Source organism: Chionomys nivalis, chromosome 25 (genome assembly GCF_950005125.1).
Source record: "Chionomys nivalis chromosome 25, mChiNiv1.1, whole genome shotgun sequence".
Lineage (NCBI taxonomy): Eukaryota > Metazoa > Chordata > Mammalia > Rodentia > Cricetidae > Chionomys > Chionomys nivalis.
This window is the reverse complement of record NC_080110.1, coordinates 26,763,465-26,790,843: the sequence shown is the minus strand read 5'-3', so window position 1 is coordinate 26,790,843 and position 27,379 is coordinate 26,763,465. Positions and strand designations below refer to the sequence as shown.

The 27,379-nt window shown below is 44.9% G+C and overlaps 1 protein-coding gene across 1 annotated transcript in view; it reads left to right on the top strand.

The window, feature by feature from the left end:
• Myrfl (myelin regulatory factor like) overlaps positions 1-27,379 on the top strand; it is a 100,854-nt gene that overhangs the window by 48,326 nt on the left and 25,149 nt on the right. The window contains exons 10-15 of the mRNA XM_057757420.1: positions 617-707; positions 5,502-5,702; positions 10,513-10,621; positions 11,324-11,433; positions 25,536-25,702; positions 26,306-26,369. Coding sequence (XP_057613403.1) covers positions 617-707; positions 5,502-5,702; positions 10,513-10,621; positions 11,324-11,433; positions 25,536-25,702; positions 26,306-26,369 — 742 coding nt within the window. The remainder of the gene's footprint in view (positions 1-616; positions 708-5,501; positions 5,703-10,512; positions 10,622-11,323; positions 11,434-25,535; positions 25,703-26,305; positions 26,370-27,379) is intronic.

Sequence of the window (27,379 nt, the reverse complement as noted above, 5' to 3'; positions counted from 1 at the left end):
CTTAACCAATGAGCCGTCTCCCCAGCCCTGGGAGGATAGACTTCACAGAGAGCTTTTGTTCTGACCTTTAAGACATAGTTAGATCCTAGGATGATCTCACTGATAGGTCATGTGAGGACGGTGCTTAAGTACTCCCTAAGCGATTGCAGGGAGGTTTAAGGCTTCAGCTATAGCCCAAGGCCTGAGGACATTGAAGGCGGAGGATGACTGGGGCAGGTCAAGGCGGGAAGGGTCCAGTGTGATGGGCATATCCTCTAACTCCTACATTAAGACCCAGTATGTCTGACTTATATGGTTGAGGACACGGAGACCTTGATGGTTTCTGTCCTGTGTTTGTAAACAGCGCTTCAGAGATGCACCGGGGTGGGGCATAGGCAAGTCCACATAGGTGGGCTGAACCCAGATCTAGGGGCTCTCCCCAGGGGGGCTGCTCCCAGACACATCGGGATAGTAGCAAGCCAGCCACTCGCTCTTCCATTTCTCTGGGGTGCTGCTGACATGGGAGGGGAAGGCAGTCTGCAAGTAAGTGAACCCGTCTAATTGAGCTCACTATGAATGAAGTGTTGGGTCTCTATTCTTTGATGCACCCCCCATCAGCCTGCTGTTTCTGAATTAGATACTTCATGTTGGTGGTCGGGCTGTATGCTGCTAACCAAGACCAGTTCTACTTGTTGGCTGCCCACATCTCTGAAAGGATCATCGTACGGGTAAGCAGAGTTCTCTGCTTCTCTGGATCATGCATGCTTTTCTACCTTACAGGGAGAAGTTGAACTGGCAGCGACATGCTTGAGGTGTGTTTTTTCCCAACTGTGGTTGTCAATTTTGATAACAGCAGAAACTACATTTTTTTTTTTTTATAGCATGGTTCTCAACCAAGGGCAGTTATCCACACACCTGGCATCTAAGGTGTAGCGACCAGAGATGCCATGCAGTGCTTTACAATGCACAGGGCACCATGCCCACTGGGAGCATCCCCTCCCCACATGCTGTGGTACTGAGGTTGGAAACCCTGACACTGACTCTCCGTGGGAGGCTCTGGTTAAATCTACACGATTCCACTTTATACCCATGATGCCTTCACTCTGTGACCATTCTCTATTGTCAGAGAACAGAGGCCTGAGATGCAAAATCATTCTAGATTGCTCAGCTCATAAACAGTGGAGTTCAAACAGTAGCATCCCAGCTCTCTCTGACCCTGGCCTAGTGAGCAAGGGACGCACCACGGAGGTTTCCTGTGTTCCCACATGATGGCTGACCCCAGGGCGTTGGGGCTGCTGCCTGGCATGCAGGAAAGCTCAACACGTTTGCTGAGTGACATTTGCTGAGTGCTTACAGCTGCAGATGGGTATCGTGGCCATCATAGCGACTTTAAGCTACTAGCGGCTGCAGCTGCGGGTGTGAATCCAGACTGGCTGCCGCTGAGACCGTGTGGTCCCGGGCCTTTTAAGAGTGCCGTAGGGAGGATGTGAAACTCCAGTAGGGAGCTTCATTCTCTGTGGGCAGACCCGTGATCACAGCTACCAACCTAAAGCCCTGGGGGCACATCTGTCAGCTTAGGGAAGGCGGTGCTTCTTCTTGCCTTCAGGTGTAACAGTGGAAGCAGACTTCTTGGCCCACTCAAATTAACACCATAGGGGGAGGGGGAGTGAGAAAGAGACAGAGACAGAGAGAGACAGAGACAGAGAGAAGAAATGTAAGAGGTGGCGTTATTATTTGATTCAAGTAGTTTTAGAGACGCTCACCAGTGTTTGCTGCACCCAACATTCTAGAAAGGACCATCTCTGTATAGTATATCCATATGGGTTGGTACTGCACCGTACCCAAGAGTCAAGTGTGGCCTCTGAGGCCATGGCCTGGTTCTGTCAGCTTGAGCTCCAGAATAAACGACAGGCGGGAAAGTTTAGTAATTAAGGGTGCTGCGTGCTTGACTATGCGTAGGGAGGGGGAGCCACTCTTTGAGAACCGGAATCCGCTTTGTGGAATAAGAGCCATTTCTCAAATGGAGATCAGTGTCTCATTGTTTGATAGAAAGACAGTTTGAGGACTGTCCCTGACACTCTGGCCTCTGGGAGGTGTCCAAGGACACCATATTTATCAAAATTCTCCTTGGAAGGGAGACCGGTGGCCAGAGTTCAGTCATTGTCCACCTGGTTTGTCAACCATAACAGCTTTAGAAATATATTAAACCCCTGTGGTGTAAATGGACTAATTTAGGGTCAGTTAAGTTTTTGTCCAGTGAACAGATGTATTTGCTAGGCCCTTGCTTTTGGGAGCACTCCCGAGTGGAGTTCCTTCAAGGTCCCCCGTGTTAACAACCAGGGTTTCTTCACCTCTCCTTCCTTTCTGAAATACATAATTAGAGGTGGTTTGGGGGTGCTGGATGGCAAACATTTGGGGCAATTACCTTTGCCCGCCTTTCAAAGACGCTTCGGGATTTTCTCCGTTTGAAAAGAAGCATGTTATTTCTGTCTCTGTTCTGGGGAGACTAGAAACGACCCCATCCTCAAGGGTTCCTGCTTCTCCCCACAAACCACACTGCGGTAGAAAATCAACACTAAAGACAGCAGCAACTGTATGGCTGGCGAGAGGTAGGGCCAGAAAAGGCCATCCTCAGAACAACTCCTTTTCATGTTCTCTGGGGGATTTCTGACCACAAACTTTCTTTCCCTATCCCAACCTACCCAGGGAGCTTGTTCAGACATAGATAGCCATACCCACACCCAGAGTTTTTATTTTAATAGCCTGAGATGTCCAGGAATATGCATTTTCAATAAGTTCCTAATAGTAGATGCCACACAGAATGGTCCTGCTAAAGAATATGTTTGAACCCAGTTTTAATAACTCTTTCAAAAGATGCACACATTTATTTCCTGAGAACTGCTCGATAAAGGCCAAGTTCTTCTATTGGCACCTTGACTGTGTTTAGAGTCACAAAGTTAAAACAGAAATTCCAGCAGTTTTCATTCCGATCAAATCACTTCTAATGCTGTTTGCTATCCCAAGTACCTGCAGGGGGCGCCCTTTGCATTGTGTTCTCACAGAAGGGAGCCCCCGGGAACTGTGGCTCTGCTGCTGTTACTCCCAGTGAGCTCTGCATCCAGCCAGATGTGGAGGATGAATTTGTGTCAGTTTGCCCTCAATTTTGCAGACAGTTCACATTAAGACTGGTACTTAGTCCCACAATAGCCTTTGGAGATGGCTAAAGAGGGTAAATAGGTTTATCGCTATTCAAAAGATAACACTGGTACACAGAGATAAATGGCCCCAGGGAGTCCCACAATTAGCTGGTTTCATAACCTAGACTGGAATTCAAGTCCTCCCTAAACATATGAAACCATGAGTCAAAAAAAGTAATTTGGAAAAGTAAAGGGAACATTTTGGCGTTTGGTGTCCAGCAACCACGGTGGGGTACACAGTACAGGCTGCTCTGACACCCGAAGACACAGGTCTCAGGGCTGGGCGCGGTGGGGGGGGGGGATGCTCACATCTTACGTTATTTCTCACTTGAGATGATGACCCCTTCTTAGTATCCACTGTCGATCTATCTGTGTTCCTTCTTGAGAACATTTGACCATATTTTAGGAGCTTAGTTTTAGCTAATGACACAAATGCAAATGATGTGATTGTGGAAAAAAACAAACATAAACGACTAACGTCCCCTCTAGCTTCCAGTTACCAACATGGTAAGCATTATCCCAAAGCTCATTAACGCCAGCTAACAACAAGAAGCCATCACTATCCTGGTTGGTTGCCTCCAAGTGGCTCATGATGTTCGGCAGAGAGCAAAGCCCATCGGCTCTCTCCATGCTCCGGTGTTGATCGCTCACATCGACACAAAGGAACCTGAGTCAAAGCCAACTCACCATTCACGTCCAGGGGGCTCCAGGGATCTTGCAGAAACTTTTTGTTTAAGTCAATTTCTACAAAAGAACGTTTCAAGTTGTTGGTTTGAATTTCCCCACCGCTCTTGCCTGTGATGCCTCAGAGACTTGGTCTTCTGAGAAGTCCAAGTTTCAAGCTGGTAGAAGCAAAAGACGAGGGTGTAGTTAGTTGCCCAAAAGTCCTTCAACTGAAATCAAAGTAAAAGCTAAACTTGGTGGCTCCTTTTATTTATTTATTTCGTGATGCATAACACGTGCAGGTGGCAGAACATTGGAGCAAGATCAAAAAAGGGTCTGGCGAGCACCGCCCCTGCCACCCACCCCAATTCCCGGGTCTCTCCCGAGTCAACTGCTATAGAGACTCCTTGAGCTGTCTTCGGGGATAAACGGTGCCCAGATACGGGAGACCCACCAGATGGGCAAAAGTGAAATCTACTGTGTGAATGCTACCTGCTGAGGCATCAGGCTGCTAGTTAATCTGGGTTCTCGACACCTGGCTACAAATGCAAAAATCACATTTAGAAAAAGAAAGATTTTGTCCTGAGGAATGTGAGGGATTTGGAGACCCCTGCGTAAGGCATTTGGAAACAGCAGTTACAGAGAAGCCTGGAGGGAAGAGGGCAACCCCATAGAAATTTTTGGGCCAAAGTTTTACTAGAAGGCAAGTCTTCAGAACTTCGGCTGGCCCAAATGTTTCACTTGGATTGCTTTTAACGATTGCCAGGGCTACTTCAAGGCCACATTGTAGAATAGCAAAGTTTGAGTCCTTAGTAATCAGAGGAAATGTAGCATGGATTATCTACGTGTTCTCGGGCAACTTATCCTTTCAGTTAGATGACCATAACGGTGTTTATGTCATACAATTGCTGTATATCGATTAGCAACAAAACTGTAGCTGCCACAGGAACCCTGTGTGTAGGGAATAGCTGACTGTGTCTTATATATTTGTGTTGTTGTCATTTGTGAAATCACCAATATGAGTATTGTGAAGTATAAAAGGCTAGTTAAATACAAGGTATTTTTGTTTTCTTGAGCATTACATAGTGCACACTTTTTGATCTGAATTTAAACTATTATTATGTCCGAAAAGAGAGTCCCAGCTTTTCGTCCCTGCTCTCCCCCCGACCCCTGCTGCCACCTCTGCCTTTTAAAGTTGCCCATGGCCGGGCGGTGGTGGCGCACGCCTTTAATCCCAGCACTCGGGAGGCAGAGGCAGGCGGATCTCTGTAAGTTCGAGGCCAGCCTGGTCTACAAAGGGAGTTCCAGGAAAGGCTCCAAAGCTACAGAGAAACCCTGTCTCGAAAAACCAAAAAAAAAATAAATAAAAAAAAATAAAGTTGCCCATGACCTGTAAGTGAACACACAGTTCAGTCTCTGAGAAACGGTCCAGAGACTGGCTGTTCTCAGCCTTGGCTTGTGGAGCTCCTCCTGTCGGGGTCCTCTGTAGCTCTCCTGGGCTCGTTCTCGGTGTTAATTTATCTACATCAGCGTGTTCTACCAGTATGGGAGTCTCAGGGGAAGGACTCAGACACCAGTCTGTTTTCCTTTGCCCCGAGGACTCGTGATCAACCGTCTCTGCCACCGTAAGCTGAACTGCAGTGTGCCGCTGTGTTTCTCCAGGCCTCTAACCCTGGGCAGTTTGAGAACGACAGTGATGCATTATGGCAACGAGGACAAGTTCCAGACTCTGTCATCTGTCATGGTCGAGTAGGAATAAACACAGACGCACCCGACGAAGCCCTGGTTGTCTGTGGCAACATGAAAGTGATGGGGACCATCATGCATCCCTCTGACAGCCGGGTGAAGGAGAACATCCAGGAGGTAAGCCTGGGGTATGCACAGGGCTCTTCCTCTGACACCTCGATCAGGAGCGTGGGACTTCAGCCTGACACTCTGGGCCAGGGCAGGTTTATGTGTCACCTCTTGGTGTGAAATAACAAGATGTTTGAAGATAATGATGGCTGGAATAGCGGGGAGTCTCTACTGCAATTGTGAAGTTGTCTCTATCCCTGGGGGACGTGTTTACCAAACAGTCAGTGGGCAGAGGCAGCATGTCTTACAGTTGTTTTTCGCCAGCCAGTGCTTTCCTTCCACGTTTGGCATTTCCTGTCTCCCATTGGTCCCCTCCATCTGGTTACTGAAGGGTAGATTTCTCTAGCCCCTTCCTCCCAGGGTCCCTTGTACTGGCTCTGCTAGCCACTGTCTTCCCATGCAAGATCTTTGAGGAGCACTTGAAAAGCTCCCCAGTGGGGGCCTTACTGGGACAATAAACTTTGGGCCAGACATCTGGTACCTTGCTCCATTTAGTACAGGCAGTTGCCTAACAGCTATTAAAATCTGGTCTGAATAATTAAATAAAGGTGCTTTAGCTGGCTGAAGCCATGGCCTGCAACTGTGACATGGAAGTGGGCCTACCTGACCCTTGGGAGTTATTTTCTGATTACTTGGAATAAGAGTCCAAAATTCTGGAAGGTTGTAGGAGTTCCGTCGGGCAGCGTGATCAGGATGATGGCTACTCCTGATTCCAGCTTCTCCAGCATCCAGTCTTCCCTTCACGGCATCTGCCACGTCTCCACCGTCTCACGTATCTTCTCGCGAGACTGCTGTAATTTGCTCTGCACCTCATCCTCCCCCACTCCTCCTTTATTTGTTCTTCTTTCGACCGACAGAAGATCGAATCTGTCGATCATTGGCCTTTCGTCCAGACTGCGTCCCTTTCCCAGTGCAAATGTGCGCTGGGCTTTCTGAGCTAGCTCTGGAGAGGATTCCCAAGAAGGGCTGTCATTGCTGCCTTTTGCTTTGCTCTCCCAGCTCCCGTTCACATTAGGGTTGCTGTAATCTCCTCCTTGGATAGGAATTCAGGATTAGAAGGGTCTCACAGACATTTCCAAATTTATAGTTCTATATTTACAGCTTTGGAGAGACATGCACTGTCTGCATTTTAGCTCATGTTAACTCGGACATGTCCTTGCGTCTGGCCACACCAATGGCTTATGACATCTCAATTGGAAGTCTCGGTGGAGCGTCACAAATTGAGAATGTCTTTCACAGTCCTGGTAGCAATTACCAGGCCTCCACATAATTCCATTTGCCAAAAGTCATCAGATTTTACTCTCGATTAAAGAAAATATATTGTTTTGAATAACAGACATCCCTTGGAGCTTCTCAAATCCTTCTAGGAAGCGTTCTTGGTATAAGTAGCCCCGCCCTAGACTCCAGATGAGGAACTTCCCCTCCTGTTTCTGTTTCCAGCAAGCTGAGGGGATAAAGAGAATTGTAGGCTATGCTTAGAGGCCCGGAGCTGTACCCAGACAGCTTCAGCTCAGGATTTTAACCGAGGCTTCTGGTTTGCAATCCATGCCTAGAGAATGCCCAAGTATGAGCCTCTTACCCACATCAGGAGTTTTTTCTAAGATTTTCTGTGTGGAGCATTTTTTTAACCTGTAAAAAACTAAGTAAATGATAGGTTTGCTTACACAAAATGCATAGTATTAATAAGATATATTAAAATCATCTCATATTAGCATGTGTGCTCTATGTATTTGTGAGATGGATATGTTCCTAAAACTTCAAGCTGTCCCATTTGCTGCTCATCACAGATACGAGACGGGAAGCGATAAAGCCATGGCGGGGATCTGTGGACATCTTCTTTTTTCTCCCCAAGTCAGTTTTCCCAAACTTCTAATCCTTCCAGTGTTCCTAGAAGGCTCACAGACCATTTGCGCTGCTATAGTGAAATGCCACTGGGCAATTTATACAAAATAGAAATTTATTACTAGTAATTCTAGAAGCTATTCGAAGGAATTGCAGGATGAAGGTACTGACAGATTTAATGTCTGCCGAAGGCTGGGATTGAAGGCCTGCCAAGAAGGTATGTTGACTGCTGATTCAACATGGCAGAAAGATGGAGGGGTATGCAGGAAAGAGGTCTGACTTACTGAGCTAGTACCTTGTGTTTCTGTTGTTTTAGACAGAATTCCATTATGTAGCTCTGGCTGGCCTGGAACTTTCTAAGTAGATCAGGCTGGACTTGAACTCACAGAGATGGACCTGCCTCTGCCTTCGAAATGTAGGGTTTGTACAACCACATTCCACTCCTAATAGCTCTTTTGTCAATCCATTCGTGAGTGTAGAGACCTCATAACTTAATCCCTGCTGTGGTGGGGTTAAAATGTTTAGGGATCTGATTGCTTTGGCTGTCTGGGGTCTGTTGTGGCTCCAGGTGAATTTTAGGATTTTTTTTTCTATTTCTGTGAGGAATGTTGTAGAAATTTTTATTGGTATTGAATCTGAAAATTGTTTTTGGTAGAATGGTAATTTTCACAATATTAATTCTATCAACCTATAGCCATAGGGTCTTTCCATTTTCTGCTGTTTTTTTCAACCTCTTTCTTCAGAGGTATAAAACTTCTGTTGTAGAGGTTCTTCACTGCCTTGTTTTGGTTGTTTCTAGTCCCTTATTATTATTATTATTATTATTATTATTATTATTTTAGGTATTGGAAAAGAGATCAATTTTTTTCTTCTTTCTTTCTCAGCAAGTTCACTATTTGTACAGACGAAAGCACTGTTTTTTCTGTGCTGATTTTTGCGTTCTGCAAAAACTGAGTTTTCTGGAAGAGTCTGTAGGGTCTTGTTAGTATAGAATCACATGGTCGGTGAATAAGGATGATTTTAATTCTTCCTTCCTAGTCTAACACATGTACAGGGTTCTCTTCTCTTACTGCTGTGACTTTGAACTGAAATCCAGTGGGAATCTTTATCTCACTCCAGATTTTACAGGAAATGTCTCAGTACATACTACTGGCTGTGGGTGTTGTATGTAACCTCTATTATTTTGAGGTACACTCTATTTGTTACCAGTTTGTCTAAGACTTTTTCCACGAAGGCATATTGAATTGTGTCAAATGTCTTTTCAGTCTCTGTTGAGAGAATTTGTGATTTCTGTCCTCACATCTATTAACTTTGTGTGTTAGATTTATTGATTTGCTTATGTCGAACCAGCCTTGCATCTCTAAGGTGGAACCTGTTTGGTCATAAAATGTATAATATTACTATGTTCTTGAATTCAGTTTGCGAGTATTTGGTCGAGAAATTTTGCATCTGTTCTCAGCAGGGAAACTGGTCTTTTGTACTTTAGTTATCTTTCAGTCTTTATTTGAGTCTGGTATCTGGATAATGAAGGCTTTGTGGAATGGCTTTCTCTTCCTGGTTTGTGCTGGCAAAGTGCTGGTTTCCCCAGAAGGGCTAGGAGAGAGGAAGTTGCCTTTTCTGGATGACTCCTCTCATGGTTTGTATCCTGGGGTTGCCTTGGTCAGGTTCTCAGGAGTCTTACCCCTGTGAAGCTGAGCTGTGGAGATGAAAGATGCTGAGTCCTAGGCAGGGGCCTGAGGATCCTGGCTGTACTAAGGTTGGGACAGTGTCAGTCACTGCTGTTGGAGTTACGCGCCAGTGGGGTAGCAGATGGGGTGTGGATGCTGGGGAGGCAGGCAGTGTGTGGTGGTCACTGCAAATCTCACTGATGATACACCTTCTGGGGGTGTTTGCTAGAAGAGGCATTTAAGGCTGACTCAGAGAGGGCCCAGGCCAGCATGCCTTATTCCAGGAGGCAGCTGTGGCTGTAGGGCGGGTGTCAAGTCACACCTTGGAGGAAGTTCACTAGAGAATGGGGCATATGTTGTCAACCAGCGGGTCCTGAGGTGAGAAGCTTGCCTGGGCAGCACAGCAGGGCTGACCCTTCTACTTCCCTAATTCCGATCATCTGCTCACTTAGAGATGGCTTTCAGTCTGCCATCTTAGCCAAATGTCCCTACGTGATATATTCCTAGTTGCCAAAATAGCATTGATTTCACAGTCCAGCAATATTCTAAAAGAAAAATCAAGGAACAGACAGAAAAGTCACTGATTTGTTTTTTTTTTATCAGATGAATGCTATTAAAGTTAAATATAGCTGTTTTGTGAATTTATTTAAAAAAATCCTTCAAATTAAAGGGGAATCCTTTGGATCGAACATTTACTTTTTAGAGAAGATTAAAATCATTATCTTGCTATCAATTTTCTGGAGACCAATAAAATTTTTATTGAGGACTTTCAATGACAACTGGGGACATCACTAGACATAGTCGGGAAGAAGGATGCTGAACTAAACCCTGAGAGGCTTGGGGAGGGAGAAGAGGGAAACCCCACTCAAAAAAAAAAAATCCTCCAGCAAAATGGTCAGTCCAAGAGTATGGTATCCCTCCTTACCTCAAGGGGACCTTGAACTAGCATCACATTTTCAGTTTGTACGTAGAAGCTGGGCAGCAAGCCTTCGGACCCAACTGAACAGGACACCTTGGTATCATAAACAGGTTCTCCAAAGTGAGAATCCTTGGACGTTCCTGAGAAGGGAAGGCAAGAGTGCAGTAGGGGGCACTTTGGTCTCATAATTTAGACTCAAACCTCTGGGTACGTATTTTAGGGGATGGAAGTTTCCGTGGATCTTCGAGCTTTGGCTTTGCTGAGGAGAAGGTAAGAAGTCTCTCCTAATCTAGCGAGGTCAGCAGAAAAGGACATTCACATTGTCGATCTCCCTAGGCTCTTGATTTGAATAACAAATACCTAAGCAGGTGAAATTCTTTAATTAAATCAGGTTGACACAAACGAGCAGCTGAGAAGAATAGCCCAGATGAGGATTGTTGAATATGACTACAAACCCGAATTTGCATCTGCCATGGGGATAAACACTGCCCACCAAACAGGTATAGACACGGAGTCTCTTCGACTGTGTTCTCAGCTATGAGGCTCCCCGTTGTCTCTTTATCATGAACTTGCATGCTGTGGCATCTGACAACACACCCTTTGGCCCACAGTCATTGGAACAGGGAAAGTCAGAGAATATGTGGGTCACCTTTCCTTAACACCTCCATGCTGCCCCCAAGTCCTGGTAGAGCATTTTGAATATATTGCTTGTGAGGCGAGGGTTCAGGGGTGAAGAGCAGCACTAAGTGTATAAAGGGGGGCAGTCTAGGGATGGAGTGGAAAGATGGCAGGTGAGTAAAGTTAGACAAGGAACATCTGCACAGTACTGCTTGGTCCTCAACCTGGCACCCTAAAAATCAGCAGGAACACTGAGGGACCAAGGTCTCCTATAGGAACATTAAAGAACCAAATTCATGACTTGCTTCCTTCAATGTATAGGGATTTATTCACCCCTCCCAGCATTAGATAAAGTCTTAAAAAAGGAAGGGGGAGAAGGAGAGGGAGGAAGGGAAGGAGTGAAGGGGTGCCTACTTTTAATTCTATAGTGGTTCTCTCCTCTGTTCTGGATGAAAGTAAAAGCTGAGGTAAACTCTACTTCCAAAGAGTCCGCACAGCTGCCAGTCCTCCATTCTGATGTAGGAAATTCTGTGATCATCCATCCCCTCACCCTCATTAACCATGTCGGAGTGTTCTCTGTATAGGAATGATTGCCCAAGAGGTACAAGAGATCCTGCCCAGAGCCGTAAGAGAGGTTGGGGGTGTCACCTGCGGAAGTGGGGAGACGCTGGAGAACTTCCTCATGGTGGATAAGGTAATCAATTGTTCAACAGGTATCGGCAGCTAGCTGTGGCTGTCACTTACCATGGAACCGCTCCGGTGGCAGCATAGTGGGCAGACACAATTCACCTGGACAGGAGGCTTCAGTGAGCTGTAGAGAGAGTGGGTGCCAATTATCACACACTGGTCACACTTGGGACCACAAAGTTCCAAGGAGGTTTGCATCCTGTGAGGTGTCAAATGGCTGAGGTGGTTGATGCCTCAGGTGATGGACTTCATTTAGTCATTATACATTGTAATTAAAAAAAAATTCAGAATGCCACTTTATACCTCATAACTAAATATATACTTTTCCAACATGCAATAACAATAGCAATGATAATGACAATAGTGATGGTTTGATTATGGTGGTAATGATGGTGATGAGGATGATGATGGTAATGATGATGGTGGTGATGATGATGGTGATGATGATGGTGGTGGTGATGGTGATGATGGTGATGAGGATGATGATGGTAATGATGGTGATGGTGATGATGGTGATGAGGATGATGATGGTAATGATGATGATGGTGATGAGGATGATGATGATGGTGATGATGATGGTGGTGGTGATGGTGATGATGGTGGTGGTGATGGTGATGATGGTGATGAGGATGATGATGGTAATGATGGTGATGGTGATGATGGTGATGAGGATGATGATGGTAATGATGATGATGGTGATGAGGATGATGATGATGGTGATGGTGATGATGATGGTGGTGGTGATGGTGATGATGGTGATGAGGATGATGATGGTAATGATGGTGATGGTGATGATGGTGATGAGGATGATGATGGTAATAATGATGATGGTGATGAGGATGATGATGGTAATGATGATGATGGTGATGAGGATGATGATGGTAATGATGGTGATGGTGATGATGGTGATGAGGATGATGATGATGGTGATGGTGATGATGATGGTGGTGGTGATGGTGATGATGGTGATGAGGATGATGATGGTAATGATGGTGATAGTGATGATGGTGATGAGGATGATGATGGTAATAATGATGATGGTGATGAGGATGATGATGGTAATGATGATGATGGTGATGAGGATGATGATGGTAATGATGGTGATAGTGATGATGATGATGGTGATGATGGTGATAGTGATGATGATGGTAATGATGGTGATAGTGATGATGGTGGTGGTGGTGGTGATTATAGGCCCCATAAGGGAAAAGGGACTATGCAATGATTAGAATTCCTTTTCTTATTGAAGGAAAGCTCCAGAGTCCACTTTGTATGACTGTTTTCAAAATAAGGTCCACACAGCATGGGGAACCTTAACAAAAAGCTAGTAGTATCTTCTCTTTAAAAACAGAACTACAAGACTGGAGAGATGGCTCAGAGATTAAGAACACTGACTTCTCTTCCAGAGGTCCTGAGTTCGATTCCCAGCAACCACATCATGGCTCACAACCATCTATACTGAGATCTGGTGCCCTCTCCTGGTGTGCAGAAAGAACACTGTATACATGGCAAATAAATAAATTTTAAACAAAACAAACAAAACAGAACTATAGGCAGAACAATGGCTCAGTGGTTAACGGCACTTGCCAGTCTCCCAAAGGACCCAGGCTCAATTCCCAGCATCCACATGGTGGTTCACAACCACCTGTAACACAAGGCCTGCACTCACATGGTGCACAGACACACATGAAGGCAAAATACTCATACACACAAAATAATAAAAGAATTAAAAAATAAAATAAAAACAAGACTGTAGCTTATAACAAAATACTTATGTTCTATGGTACAAGGAAAATAGTAATTTTTCAATGTTCTTGGAATAATTAATGATTGGACATAGTGTTGCAATTTTTGTACTTTTTTGATGAAACTGTTAAAGTTCCATAATGGGATCATAAAGTGGGTCGTTTTTACAGTGATATTCATGAATCTCTTCTGTTTTGTCTAAATCCTTTGATATTCAATTTGTTCTCTGTTGAAGGATGCCTTCTTGCCTCTAGATGAGGCCCCCTCACTGGATAGCAGGACTAAGCCAGCCAGTTCCTCTCTTGTCATCAATGTAGCCTGTGTGATTTGCGTAGTTCTGTGATACCATGTCCGTCAATCTTGTGACATCCTCCTCTTTTACAAGGCTCACAAATTATTCTGCTGATGGCTCACAGTGCGACAGATGAATGTATTAGGTCTGAAGAAGAAAGACTGATTGCCATAAGGATTTTTTTTTAACAGTGGGTGTGGATGTTTGAGTGGGGACTAATTTCTAATTCGTCAGTTCATAGGGGAATGCTTCTCAAATTTCAAAGTGCACATACCCCACTGTGGGTGTGTCTCACTAAAATGCACATTCTCATCTGGCAGGAAGGGACGGTTATCAGAACACCTCACCGTAAGATTGGGACTAAACACCCTCCAGGTGATACCAATCTCGCCAGCCCTGCTGGTCATTGCCAGGCTCGGCAGAGCAAATCAAACTCTGCCTTTCTTGTTCTCAACTTCTCCACCATCTTCTGCCTGCAAAACACTGTTCAACAAACAGCTGAGAAGCAGCCTCTCAGGGGCTTGCTCTGCCCTGGGCTGTGAGAGCCACATAACAGGGCAATTCCTTCCTCTGCCGCCAGGAGCACATCTTCCTCACCTTACGGGGAAACTGTGCTTTAGACGCCCTTGCCCAACTGTGTTGGAGAGGCACAGAATGAGAAATCCCCGGACTTCTGTCCCATTTCCTTTTATTGTGTGGATGAATACAATGTAACATTTAGCATCTTAGTTACTTTTAAAGGTATAGCCATGTAGTATCAAACATATCCATTATGTTGCTAAGCCGCCATCACCACCCATCTCCAGAACTCTTTATTTAGTAACACTGCAATTCTGTATCCCTTAGCAATAGTTCTGCATTTCCATCTTTTAGTGACTGGCAGCCCATATTTTACTTGGTCTGGATCTGACTACTCCAAGTCCTTCAGATGGATGGAACTGTGAAGGGTTGCCTTTGGGACAGCCTGTTGTTCTTGGTAAATAGAAGCCTGCCCATGTTGTAGTATAGATAATTTCATATCTTCTTAAGACCAATGTTCTATGTGTCTATAAATCACATTTGGCTTACTGATTCAATCACAGGGAGCCTTTTTATCTTAATCACTGTGAATGATAGGTGTGCAAATATCTTTTGAGTCCTGGTTTTCACTTTTGGGGGTTGTATACCCAGAAGTGGAATTTTTGGGTCATATGGTGTCTTAGTTAGGGTTTCTATTGCTATAATGGAACACCATTACCAGAAAGCAAGTTGGGGAGGAACAGGTTTATTTGACTTACACTTCCATATCTGTGAGCATCATTGAAGGAAGTCAGGACAGGAACTCAAACAGGAAAGGAACCTGGAGGCAGGAGCTGATACAGAGGCCACGGAGGGGTGCTACTTACTGGCTTGCTCAACATGGCTTGCTCAATCTGCTTTCTTATAGAACTCAGGACCACCACACACAATAGGCTAGGCCCTCCCCCATCAATCACTAATTAAAAAACTGCCCTACAGACTTGATTACATCCAGATCTTATGGAATCATTTTCTCAGTTGAGTTTCCCTCCTCTCAAATGGCTTCAGTTTGCATCAGTCGAGTTGATATAAAACTCGCCAGCACATATGGCAGCTCTATTTCAGGTTTTAAAGAGCAATCTTACTGTTTCGAAAATGCTGTCTTCTCATTGCAATGACAAAGTGTTCTAGTTTCTTCACCGACACTTGTTACTTTCTGAATAGCAGCTGTCTCATGTGGCTGTGATGTGCATGTTCTGAGTGATGAGTGTCACTGAGGGTCTCCTAATGCCAGTATTGACCGTTGGGGCATCTGAGAGATGTCTGCGTCAATTTGTTTGTTTGCTTTTTTTGGTGTGTTTGTCCCTTATCATCAGATAAACTTTCTTCTGTCTATGTACTATGTTGTCTTTTTTTTCCTTCTTTCTTTCTTTCTTTCTTTCTTTCTTTCTTTCTTTCTTTCTTTCTTTCTTTCTTCCCTTCCCTCCTTCCCTTCCCCTTCCTTCTTTCCCTTCCCTTCCTTCCTTCTTTCCTTCCTTCCTTCCTTCCTTCCTTCTTTCCTTCCTTCCTTCTTTCCTTCCTTCCTTCCTTCCTTGTGAGCCTGGGTTGTTGCAATTAACCCAGGCTGGCCTTAAACTCATGGCAATCCTCCTGTCTCAGCTCCCTGAGTTCTGTGACTACAGGTGTGTACCACTATATCCCGCTATGAATTATCTTTTGATTCTCTTGAGAATGTCTTTTTATGTGCAGAAGTTTTTAAGTTTGATGTCAAGTTTATCCATTTTTCTCTTTTGTTTCCCAAGCATTTGGCATCATATCTGAGATATTATTGACACACCCAGCTAAGACTCTGCACACCTTTAATTCCAGCACTCGGGAGGCAGAAGTAGGTGGATCTCTGACTTTGAGGCCAGCCTGGTCTAAAGAGTGAGCCTCAGGGCAGGCTCCAAAGCTACAGAGAAAGCCTGTCTCAGAGGTGAAAAAGAAAAAGAAAAAAAAAAAGACTCTACCCTTATGTTTTCTTTTGAGGGTTTTTTATATTTAGGTCTCACATTTAGGTTTTTGATGCATTTGAAATGATTTCGTAGCTGGTGTGAAGCAGGGTCCAGCTCCACCCTTCTGCATGTGGAGACCCAATTTTCCAATCCCTTGTTGAAAACTGTCCTCTTGTCATTGACTGGCCCCCGCAGCCTTGTCAAAAGTTTTCCGGCTGTTCGTACATATTTGTCCCTGGAATGCAGTCAAAGTAGTCTTGGAGGCGTATAGAAATACAAACTGAGCAAGCCATGAGGAGCAAGCCAGTAAGCAGCACTCCTCCATGACCTCTGCATCAGCTCCTGCCGTCAAGATCCAGTTCTGAGTTGTGCCCTGGTTTCTCTTGGATGATGCTAAAGATGAAACAACCCCTTTGTCTCCCTAACTAAGACACCTCCCCTCCTCCAGGCGGTGTCCTGTCCCCCTCAATCAGCCATACAGATACCTCCTGTCTGAGTCCCCCCCCCCTTTTTTGCTATACCTTTCCCTTCCATCTTCCATGCTTCCCAGTGTGTTTCTGTCCCAGAGCTGTGCGTGTTTGTGGCCCTAAAGACTCTCCCCATAGTCAAGCTCACCATCTGGACTTCACTGCCCCAGCCTTCCCTGATGGTTCATCTGAAATGGTCTCTGCATCCGATCAGGCCTGTATGTGAGGTTCAGGGTCATTCCAGGTATACAGTAACTTAGCACAGACACCCTCCCTCTGAGCTTCTCTACTGTGACCAACTATATACTCTGGTTCATAGTGGCTTGGAAAGCATTTGTGCCTGAATGAAATTGCCTGCAAATATACTCATTCTTTGCCATCTCCCTAAAGAGTTATGTGAGAGCTCAAATCTATATTTTTCAAAATTATTTCTCCTGTACTTTATTGTGCCTTTTACCCCAGGGATTAAAGCACTGTAGTAATCCAACACATAATGGAAGCTTGAGTTAATGAGTTCTGTGATGTCTGTCTCTACACAGCCTTAGGCCACTGAAGACACGCTTGGGTGTTTGTCCCGCTGTTCTGTCCTTCTCTTCTGGAGGTAGGAGAGCACACTTAAGCCTCACGCTGACAAGTCCGGTGGCCACTGTGCTGTAGGCATCCTGGGAAGGACTCACATCTAATTCTTGATTTCTGAATCCCAGTGAAGGAAAAAGAAGGACTTTCTTTACCTGAGAAAGTCTGAAGAAGTGATTTTCTGGGAAAGATGAGTTCAGATTTGGCCTTGAGATGTCAATCGAACACTCAAGATGAATGTGGCCAGAAGGCTGTGGGTTGTGGAACTGCAAAGAGCAGCTGGGGACAGAGAGGAGGCGGTAGCAAGGCGTGAAGATGCCAGGAAGGGAGAGGTTGGGGACGAAAGTCACAGATGAAGAGCTGGTGGCCAAGTCTGGCCTGAAAAAAAACTATGAGAGTTTTTCCCCTCATAGTTTAAAAAACTTACAAATCTGTTGCCTATATTTAAAAATCAGAAATCTTCTCCTGCCTTTTTAGACACTTAACTTCTGTGAAACATGAGGCTGGGGTGAAAGTACCCAACAGGGGGCTTCATGTGCCTTCAGATTGCAGTTTATATGACCCTATATATTTATTAATTTATGTAGAAATGAGAGGCAAGAGAACCAATGCAAATAGCTGGAAGCAGCATTCAGACGAGGTTATAGAGCAGCGAGTGTTCTCAATCTATGGGCCGTGCCCCCCAAATACCATCAGAAAACAGATGTTTACATCGTGATTCATAGCAGTAGTAACATTATAGTTATGAAGTAGCAACAAAGTAATTTTATGGCTGGGGTCACCATAACACGAGGTCAAAACTTTAAGAAGGTTGAGAACTGGGACTGGAGAGATGGCTCAGAAGTTAAGAGCACTGCCTGCTCTTCCAAAGGTCCTGAGTTCAATTCCCAGCAACCACATGGTGGCTCACAGCCATCTGTAATAAGGTCTGCAGGCATACATGTAAGAAGGGTCTGCAGGCATACATGCAGACAGAATATTGTATACATAATAAATAAATTAAAAAAAAAAGAAGGTTGAGAATCACTGATGTAGAAAAAGGACACCCACAGAGGCTGAGAAGATGCGACAAAGGAAGAAAAGTCATGGCAAGGACAGCACCAAAACCTCACGTCAAGAGGACCAGTAAGGAAGTAGGAGGAGACAGATGAGTTGGGACATATGTTTGGAGGGGTACTAGATGCAGACAGCCTTCCTTCGTGGTATGACTATAACGTCAACACTTGGAAGGCAGAAGCAGGAGGATCATGAGTTCCAAGCCAGCCCAGACTGAATGAAACCCTAACTTAGCAAGCAAACTAACTACCCACCAGACTGTGGGGTGGTTCTCACCCACAGTACTAGTGTGACTTCTGACTTTTTTCTTTTCTTTTCTTTCCTTTTTTCTTTTCTTTTCTTTTCTTTTTGGTTTTTTTGAGACAGGGTTTCTCGGTGTTAACAGTCCTGGTTGTCCTGGAACTTGCTTTATAGACAAAACTGGCCTCGAACTCACTGATATCAGCCTGCCTCTGCCTTGCTGGAATTAAAGGCATGTGCCACCACCACCTGGCTGACATCTGACTTTCTAAAATGTGCTATTTTTATCAAGTGAAATTGATTTTGCTTTTTTCTGATCAGTAGTGGTGCTATGGATCTCTTTTTTTCTTCCTTTTTGTTTTTGTTTTTCAAGACAGGGTTTCTCTGTAGCTTTGGAGCCTGTTCTGGAACTTGCTCTGTAGACCAGGATGGCCTTGAACTCACAGAGATTCACCTGCCTCTGCCTCCTGAGTGCTGGAATTAAAGGCGTGCTCCACCACCACCTGTCTTGAACCTCTTTCTTATAGTCAGGGCTTACATTCCTCCTTCTGTGAATTTGGTCCAGCATTCTATTCATTTATATTTATTTGGTGTGTGTGTGTGTGTGTGTGTGTGTGTGTGTGTGTGTGAGAGAGAGAGAGAGAGAGAGAGAGAGAGAGAGAGAGAGAGCCCAAAACCTTCACTTGGCTCTGTTATTGTATTCTTTCCTGGTACTTTCAAAACAAAACTGATATTCTAAATCTATCAAAATAACTGTAGGCAATGATGATAGTGCTAATAACAATGTAAAACTATGTTACTTATCTGTGCTTTATTCTTATTGCTGGACAATTTCTTCATGTAACAGTATGCTCTCTGGAGGCAGGCGCTATGCAGTGTTTGGTTTATTTCCTCCTAACATTGAGGAGAATGCCCAGTATATCTTAAGTGTTGATGGAAAGGATTGATTCCATTTGAATAGTGGAAAGAAAGTCTGTGGGACGTAAGGCAGTTAACGTAAAGGTGCATACATACATCCCATGGCACACGCACAGATATCAGAGGACCGCTTATAAGAGTTGGTTCCATTCTCCCTCCATGTGAGTCCCAGAGAATAAAATCAGGTTATCAGATAGAGCAATCTCAGAAACTTTGCTTACTGATCCATCCCACTGGCCCAGGTGAGAAACTATTGTTACTGTTTTTCTATCAAAGGTAGTTGACCAGACAAGAACTTCCTACTCCCTGAACCCCCCTCCCCACACACACTTTGTGTTGTTGATTACCTAATCATATTAGATTGCGAAATAAAGCTTCCCACTATGGGATGAGACATAGAGCCCACCTACATCGGGAATAAAAGACAGAGGGCATGTTGACCATGCATGCTAACCCTACTGGAGAAGGGAGGCCGCTTGTTGGTTCCTGGCTGCCTGGCTAGCTTAGACCCAAAATAATCACACAGAAATTGTATTAATTAAATCACTGCTTGGCCCATTAGATCTAACTTCTTATTGGCTAACTCTGACATCTTAATTTAACCCATTTCTATTAATCTGTGTATCACCACATGGCTGTGGCTTACCCGCTAAAGTTCCCAGAGTCTATCTTCTGGGGCTTCATGGCTTCTCTATGACTCTGCCCTTCTTTCTCCCAGCATTCAGCCTAGCTTTCCCTGCCTAGTTCTGTTCTTTCCTGCCATAGGCTCAAAGCAGCTCTTTATTTATTTATTTAAAAAAAATTTATTTATTTATTTATTATGTATACAATATTCTGTCTGTGTGTATGCCTGCAGGCCAGAAGAGGGCACCAGACCCCATTACAGATGGTTGTGAGCCACCATGTGGTTGCTGGGAATTGAACTCAGGACCTTTGGAAGAGCAGACAATGCTCTTAACCTCTGAGCCATCTCTCCAGCCCCAGCTCTTTATTTATTAACCAATAAAAGCCACACATGGACAGAAGGACCTCATACACCATAGCCCAGTTTGTGTTCTGGCACATACAATCTTTTTTTGCAAGTGAAATTGCCTTGCTGAGCGGCTCCACATTGTTCATGTGTTCCCTTATGCAACACCAAGATGATTCTCTTCCGACATGAGCAGTAATGTCTATGTCAGTTATCTCTCTCACAGCTATGAAGCTGTGTTTCAGCATAGGTACTGGACACCATTCATAGCTGGAGAGAGTTAAGTAACTGAATTAGAGTCACTAGTTTATAACCTAAGGTGATTATCAATAAGAAATGCCTCCGTGTGGAGTATGCTCTGCTCAGCACTGACAAACTCAGACCTCTACATGTAGGTTCTTCATGTCTATGAGAAAAGAGTTCCTTCAGCATCCAGATGTACATTCCTGTGTCAAATGCTCTCAGGACAGCCCTACCAGCAGGAAAAGGACATTAACACACACACACACACACACACACACACACCTATTTCTCATCCTCACAAGCTCCACTCTGATGACGAAGGACAAAAGTCAGAATTTCAAGTCTTTTATCAAGAGTTGATTGCTATAATATTTTCTAGAAATTTTAAGTCAGGACAGGCCATGATTATATTCAGAAAGGGCTAATACATTTCCTCTCCATCTTTATTGCTTTCTAAATAGGAAAACATGTGAATTATCTCCTTGCCTGTTGGGCCTGCTACAAGATATATGGTGCTGGAAAATCTGAGCGGAAGAAATTAGAGCTGGCTTTTTATCAATATCGACACGTGGAGCCATTGCCTATGTCTCCTAAGTCTGTATTAAAAACCCACTTGGGGAAGGCATCGCAGAAAGTTAATGGTAGTTTAGGGAGGAATGTTATGATTCTCCACCGTCTGCTTTGGTGAGGGCTAAATCACAGTGTGTTGAGAAGACATTTTTAAAAAAGGAATAAGCACAGGAAGGAGAGGTGTAGTCAGGGCCTGATGGAGAGAGGGGTGGGCACCAGAGCTGGAGGGTGGAGAGAGGAGGTGGGCACCAGAGCTGGAGGGTAGAGGGGGAGCACCAGAGCTGGAGGATGGAGAGAGGGGGTAGGCACCAGAGCTGGAGGATGGAGAGAGGCGTGGGCACCAGAGCTGGAGGGTGGAGAGAGGGGTGGGCACCAGAGCTGGAGGATGGAGAGAGGCGTGGGCACCAGAGCTGGAGGGTGGAGAGAGGGGGTGGGCACCAGAGCTGGAGGGTGGAGAGAGGAGGTGGGCACCAGAGCTGGAGGGTGGAGAGAGGAGGTGGGCACCAGAGCTGGAGGGTGGAGAGAGGGGGTGGGCACCAGAGCTGGAGGATGGAGAGAGGCGTGGGCACCAGAGCTGGAGGATGGAGAGAGGAGGTGGGCACCAGAGCTGGAGGATGGAGAGAGGCGTGGGCACCAGAGCTGGAGGGTGGAGAGAGGGGTTGGGCAATAGCCGGTGTGTGGGTTGAGAGGGGAAAAGTCAGAGAGAAAGACTGGCAATGTGGTCTGGACTGCTGAGTGGGCGCTTACTGACCATGTGATCCCCTGTAAATATTACAGATGTTGTGTAATGTCCTCTATAATGTAAGCTTAGTGGGAAATCACGTGACACCCATTTTGGTTTAGAATCATGGAATGGTATTCTTATCTTCATTATTTCTGCCTTTGTTTTATTGAACTAAAAGAAAAGCCTGGACCAGCATTAGAAACACTAGAAAGGGTTTTGTCAGATCTTTCATTTATTTTTGAAGAAAAATTTTTAAATAAGTTTTTTAAAAATGATATATGTGTATGTGTATGTGAGTGCGGAGGCCAGAGGCTTCAGACCCCCTCCCCCAGAACTAAAGTTAACAGGCACTTTTGAGTGGCCATGTGGATACTGAGACTAAACTCACATCCCCTCTGAGAGCAATATGTACTCCTAGCCTCTAAGCCATCTCTCCAGTTCCAAAGAAGAGGTTTTAATGTACACAAAATTAGCATGGCCATTGTTTTGGTTAGGGTTTCATTGCTGTGAATAGACACCATGAGCACAGCACCAGGAAAACATGTAAGGGGGCTGACGTACAGATTCAGAGGGTTAGTCTATTATTGTTATGGCAGCATGCAGCCAGGCATGGTGCTGGGGAAGAGCCGTGAGTTCTACGTCTAGATCTTCAAAAAGAGAGAGATGCTGGGCCTGCCTTGAGCATTTGAAAACTCAAATCCCACCCCCAGTGACACACTTCCTCCAACGAGCCCACACCCACTGCACACCTCCCAATAGTGCCACTCCCTATGAGCCTATTTGGGCCATTTTCATTTAGACCACAGCAGTAATGAAAAGTCACACCTATCTCACTTGGGTCCCATAGGATGCTAATTACTTTTCTCATCGCTGTGACAAAATGTCTGACAAAGCTTCTTGAGGGAAGAAAGATCTATTGGGGGGCTGGAGAGATGGCTCAGTGGTTAAGAGCACACTGGCTGCTCTTCCAGAGGTCCTGAGTTCAATTCCCAGCAACCACATGGTGGCTCACAACCATCTGTAATGAGCTCTCTTCTGACATGCGGGCATACATGGAGGCAGAATGTTGTATACATAAACAAACAAACAAACAAATAAATAAATATTAAAAAAAAAAGAAAGATCTATTGGGACTCAGGTTCACTTGCTCATGATGGCAAGGGCACAAGGCAGCAGTTCCTGGGTCTTTGTGAAACAAGGTCTCAGGCTTCGGGTAGCCTGGGATACACCTTTAAGGCCCATCCCACTGACCCATTCCGAAAGCTCTGTGCCCATCCTAAAGGTGAAGAAAGTCTCCAAACAGTGCTACTGATCAGGCAGCCAAGAGTTCAAGCTTCTGAGTCTATGGTGGGATGCTCAGTCAACCATGTGTTCAAGGACATGAGCCTGCAGGGAATTGCAGGCAACCACAGGAAGTGTGAGTCTATGGAGGGCATCTCAGGCAACTATGCATTCAAGTCTATGAGTTTGCAGGGCATCTCAAATTCAAATCCATATACTGCAATTCTTATCTGCAACTAAATTACTTAAGCCAAGTTCCAAAGTTATATCAATTTGTTATAGATACTTTAACATATTCTCCCCTGTCGCCACTGTATGTGTGTGTGTGTGTGTGTGTGTGTGGTACAGCACAGGCATGCAGAAGCCTAGAGGACAATCATGGCCTCAGAAGGACTGCCAACCTTGTTTTTGAGATAGAGTATCCATTTTACATACCTTGCTTCTTCTTTCCTGTTACGTATAAAATTTTTAAATTACAATTTTTGACTTTTCGATAAGAGAAAATGGGCATATTTTGTATTTCTTCCGCATTTATAGAGAAAACGGATCGTCCGTGTACGCTGTCCTGCATTTTTGATCCTAACATTGTCATAATCTTATCATCAAGCCTCCGACTGATGGGTATTTGAGTTGATGTCAGTCTCTTTTCCCCCTCCATCTTGCATTTTCCCAGTCAGTCTAGGGAACAGATTTCCAGAAACAGGCATTACCAGCTCAGAAAACAACCACAGATGCACGTTTGCTGGGCTTGTGCTGTCTTCTGCTCCATTGCCTGTTTCCTCACTAGGTGTTTTAGGCAGGTTTTTAAAGGTTATCTGAAAAGATTTTAGAGGGGGGGGAAAGATTTTAGAACACACACACACACACACACCCTTACAACAAGCATAGGCCTCAGAGATGAAGCTGTTGGTCCTTAGGGTCCCAAAGCTTTTCCAATCTCCTAACTTGGCACCTCTCAATTTTCCCGCTGCCATTTGTGATTTAACAAAGAATGGGCACAATGCTTGCCCACCACAGACTCTCAATTTAAACAGTGAAATAGCATGCGGCACCCAACTGGACAAAAGGCCAAGTGACAAGGTCAGGGGGCTTCGTAGACCTCCTTGGCTGGCTGGAATTTAAGAAGATCATTCAGTGTTTCTCAAGACAAACATGTCTTGAAAATTGCACAAACTGAATGGGCAGTGGTGGAACACGCCATTAATCCCAGCACCCACGGAGGCAGAGACAGGCAGATCTTTGTGAGTTCAAGGCCAGCCTGGTCTACAGAGTGAGTTCCAGGACAGCCAGGGCTATTACACAGAGAAACCCTGTCTCGAAAAACCAAAGAAAGACAATTGCACAAACTGTACCTTCACTCTGGAATGTTCAACTTTGATCCCCCACTGTATTAGCATATATCCGGTGTCCCCACTATATTGGCATGTATTCACTCTTCAAAATAACAGGTTTAATTAATTTATTTCCAGGCCTGCATGTTCTATACCATACTTTAGTTCCTTTTCCAATGATTGGCTTTCAGGGTTTGCAACCCCAAACATAGCTCTCCAAGTTTGACCTCCCAGCCATGACCTTGAGTCATTGACCTTGGCGCTCTTCACTGTACCACACACCAGTGCTTTTTATTATGACAAGGTAGACACACGTGTTCACAGTAGAACATAATAGATCCTGAGGGTGGGGAAGGGACTGACCTGGTCACCCTGGCTTTGGCAAGTTCTATCATCTTTCTTTGTCCTTTTAGACATTTTGATGACTTTCACTGAACCAAAGGAATTAACTGTATTTTCAAAATTTTGTTTGAAAGTCAGATTAAAATTTGAATGAAAAGTCACTCGGGAGTAGAAATTTCATCTCCAGAGTTATCTCATTTATAAACAACTTTAAAGAGCTTCTTACATTTTACCTGGTGGTAGAGCTCTGGGAGAAGTCTGGTCCTTTAGAGTGACATTCTCTGTGTTCTATTTTTAAATTCCCTTTGGAGACAAGGTCTCTATATGTAGCTGAGGCTGACCTGGAACTCCCTCTACAGCTCAGACTAGCTGGAACTCATGATCCTCCTGCCTCAGCCTCTGGATGCTGGAGTTACAGATGCGTGTAACATGCTCCAACACCTGGCTAAGCCTCCGTCGTCAGCTGAACATCTTGGTGCACATTTTACCAGGGACAGCTGGAGTCACTTTGTAAGGGGGTTCAGCCCTTGAAAGCCTGTTCTAGCTTTCTTTTTGTGGGTTTTACACATAGCACAGTGGTCATAGGCAATGTCTTCGGACTTCAAGCCTCCCTGTCCGTCAGTCCCATTCCATCTCTCGGGTTGCAAGGATATATTTTCGTCTTATTGCAAATTGATCAGAAGCAGTGTTACATCACAGCTGGCAGTTTAGCGAGCCTGTTCCGACGTTCGAGCCACTTCAGATTTCTCCTGGCCTAACTTGAAGTTATATATAACCATTTCCAGTGGCGTCTTCTGTCTGTGGGTTGTGTGTGGACAGTTTCCCACTGACCTCAAACTCTTGCCTTGTGTTCCTTTCCAGGACCAGATCTTCATGGAGAACGTCGGGGCGGTGAAGCAGCTCTGCAAACTGACCAACAATCTGGAAGAAAGAATAGAAGAGTTGGAGATCTGGAACAAGAAACTGGCCAGGCTAAAGCGCCTCAGTAGCAGCTGGAAGTCCTCTGTCAGCGAAGCCAGTTCAGTCAGGTACGTTCAGCGTCTCCACAGAACTCTGGGGAAGGAAGAGTGGGCTCCTCCCGTGGAAGACCACTCTGCCAGGCCCTGTGGATGGAGCAACAGGCACAGTTTCTGGCGCTGAGGTCCCCAGTCCTCCCTTAGCCGAGTTCAGCACACACTTAACCTCCTGATAATTTAGCCATCAGAGGAAGTGCTAAATATTAGCCGAAGGACGGACGTTTTCCCCTTTAGGGAGGAGAGCTGGTCATTTCTAAATTTAGAAAAAGAAAATCATGTTCGATCCCCCAGGGGGCTAATTATTTTATTGTTTGTTTTTTCCTTACTTTAAAGGAATTAAATGCTCATTTCCTGGGTTCTAGTTCTTTTTTCAAAAAAGAGAGAGAAAAAAATAGTGTTAATGCATTCATTAACGCTTACTAATGGTTCCCCTTCCCCCCACAAAAGACAATTGCTTTGACTTTTCCTTTTTCAAATTATCACTGTATTACAAAAGAGAAGTTCCCCCTGCTGTGTTTGTGAAAGCCTAGGCCTTTGTCATAAACCTCCTAGAGAGGTATTTGAATAGTAATCAATTTTCTCTTTCTCTCTCTCTCTCTCTCTTTCTTTTTAAAGCAAATTTAGCAGAGCTGTTAGTACGTCTTCACCAAGAAGGGCCATTTCCAAAAAGCCCAACAAGGTAAATAGAGTGAAATTTAAAATGAACAGAGATGGCATTTTCTACACAAACTAAAGCCTTAGCTGGGCCTCCTGGTGTAAATCTGTATCCCAGCAACTTGTGGGGTGGAGTGGGGGTTGGGGTGGGAAGCTGAGGCAGGAGGATTGAAAGTGCAAAGCCTGCATTTTATAGCCTGGGGTATGAAATAAGTTCAAGGCTAGCCTGGGCAAATTTGTAAGAACCTGTGAGTGAGTGTACTTCACTTGTCTTACACAGGAGTGGCTCTGTTTTCAGTCCTCAGTAACAAACACACACACACACACACACACACACGCACGCACACACGCTAGATTTTAGAGAAATTGATCCGTCTGTTTTCCAGTCTGCATTCTTCCACAGCTGTTAATGACTTGTATCTATTTTTTTAACAACAAAAGCCAAAGACTCCAGAACAAGGACTAGACCACTTCAGAAGCAACCCACCAGTTATTTACATGAACCCCATTCTAGTGAACCCCAACAGCCTTCACTTGAAACATCAACTTCACATAAACTTCTTTATACTTATGCACGTATATAGTTATGTATACACACACATGTATGTATATATTCCTGTGAGTCAGTCTTCCTGGGGTGACATGAAACCCTTCAGACAAGAAACCAATGACAGACGATAGCACGGATACCAGAAAAGTCCAGCCTGGTGAACCATGAGTTTTATCGGGGCTACTTTCAGGGCTAGGGGTGAGAAGTTACTCAGGGGAGCAGAAGTGACTCAAAGACAGCTGCGTCACCACAGGTCACCCCAGCGTGGGTGACAGCTCACAAAGCTGGGAGCCTGGGGCACATTGCACAACTTGCTGGCGGCTCAGCAGGTGGAGAGTGTCCTTTCCTGGAGGTTCTGTCTGCTAAGTCTTTTCCAGGCTGCTCAGGGGGTCCTTTTTCATCTATGTGGCCCCACTGGTCTCTGATTCTTCCAGGGGCTTAGGCTTGTCTGAGCACTTTTGTTTGCTTGCTTGGTTTTATTTATT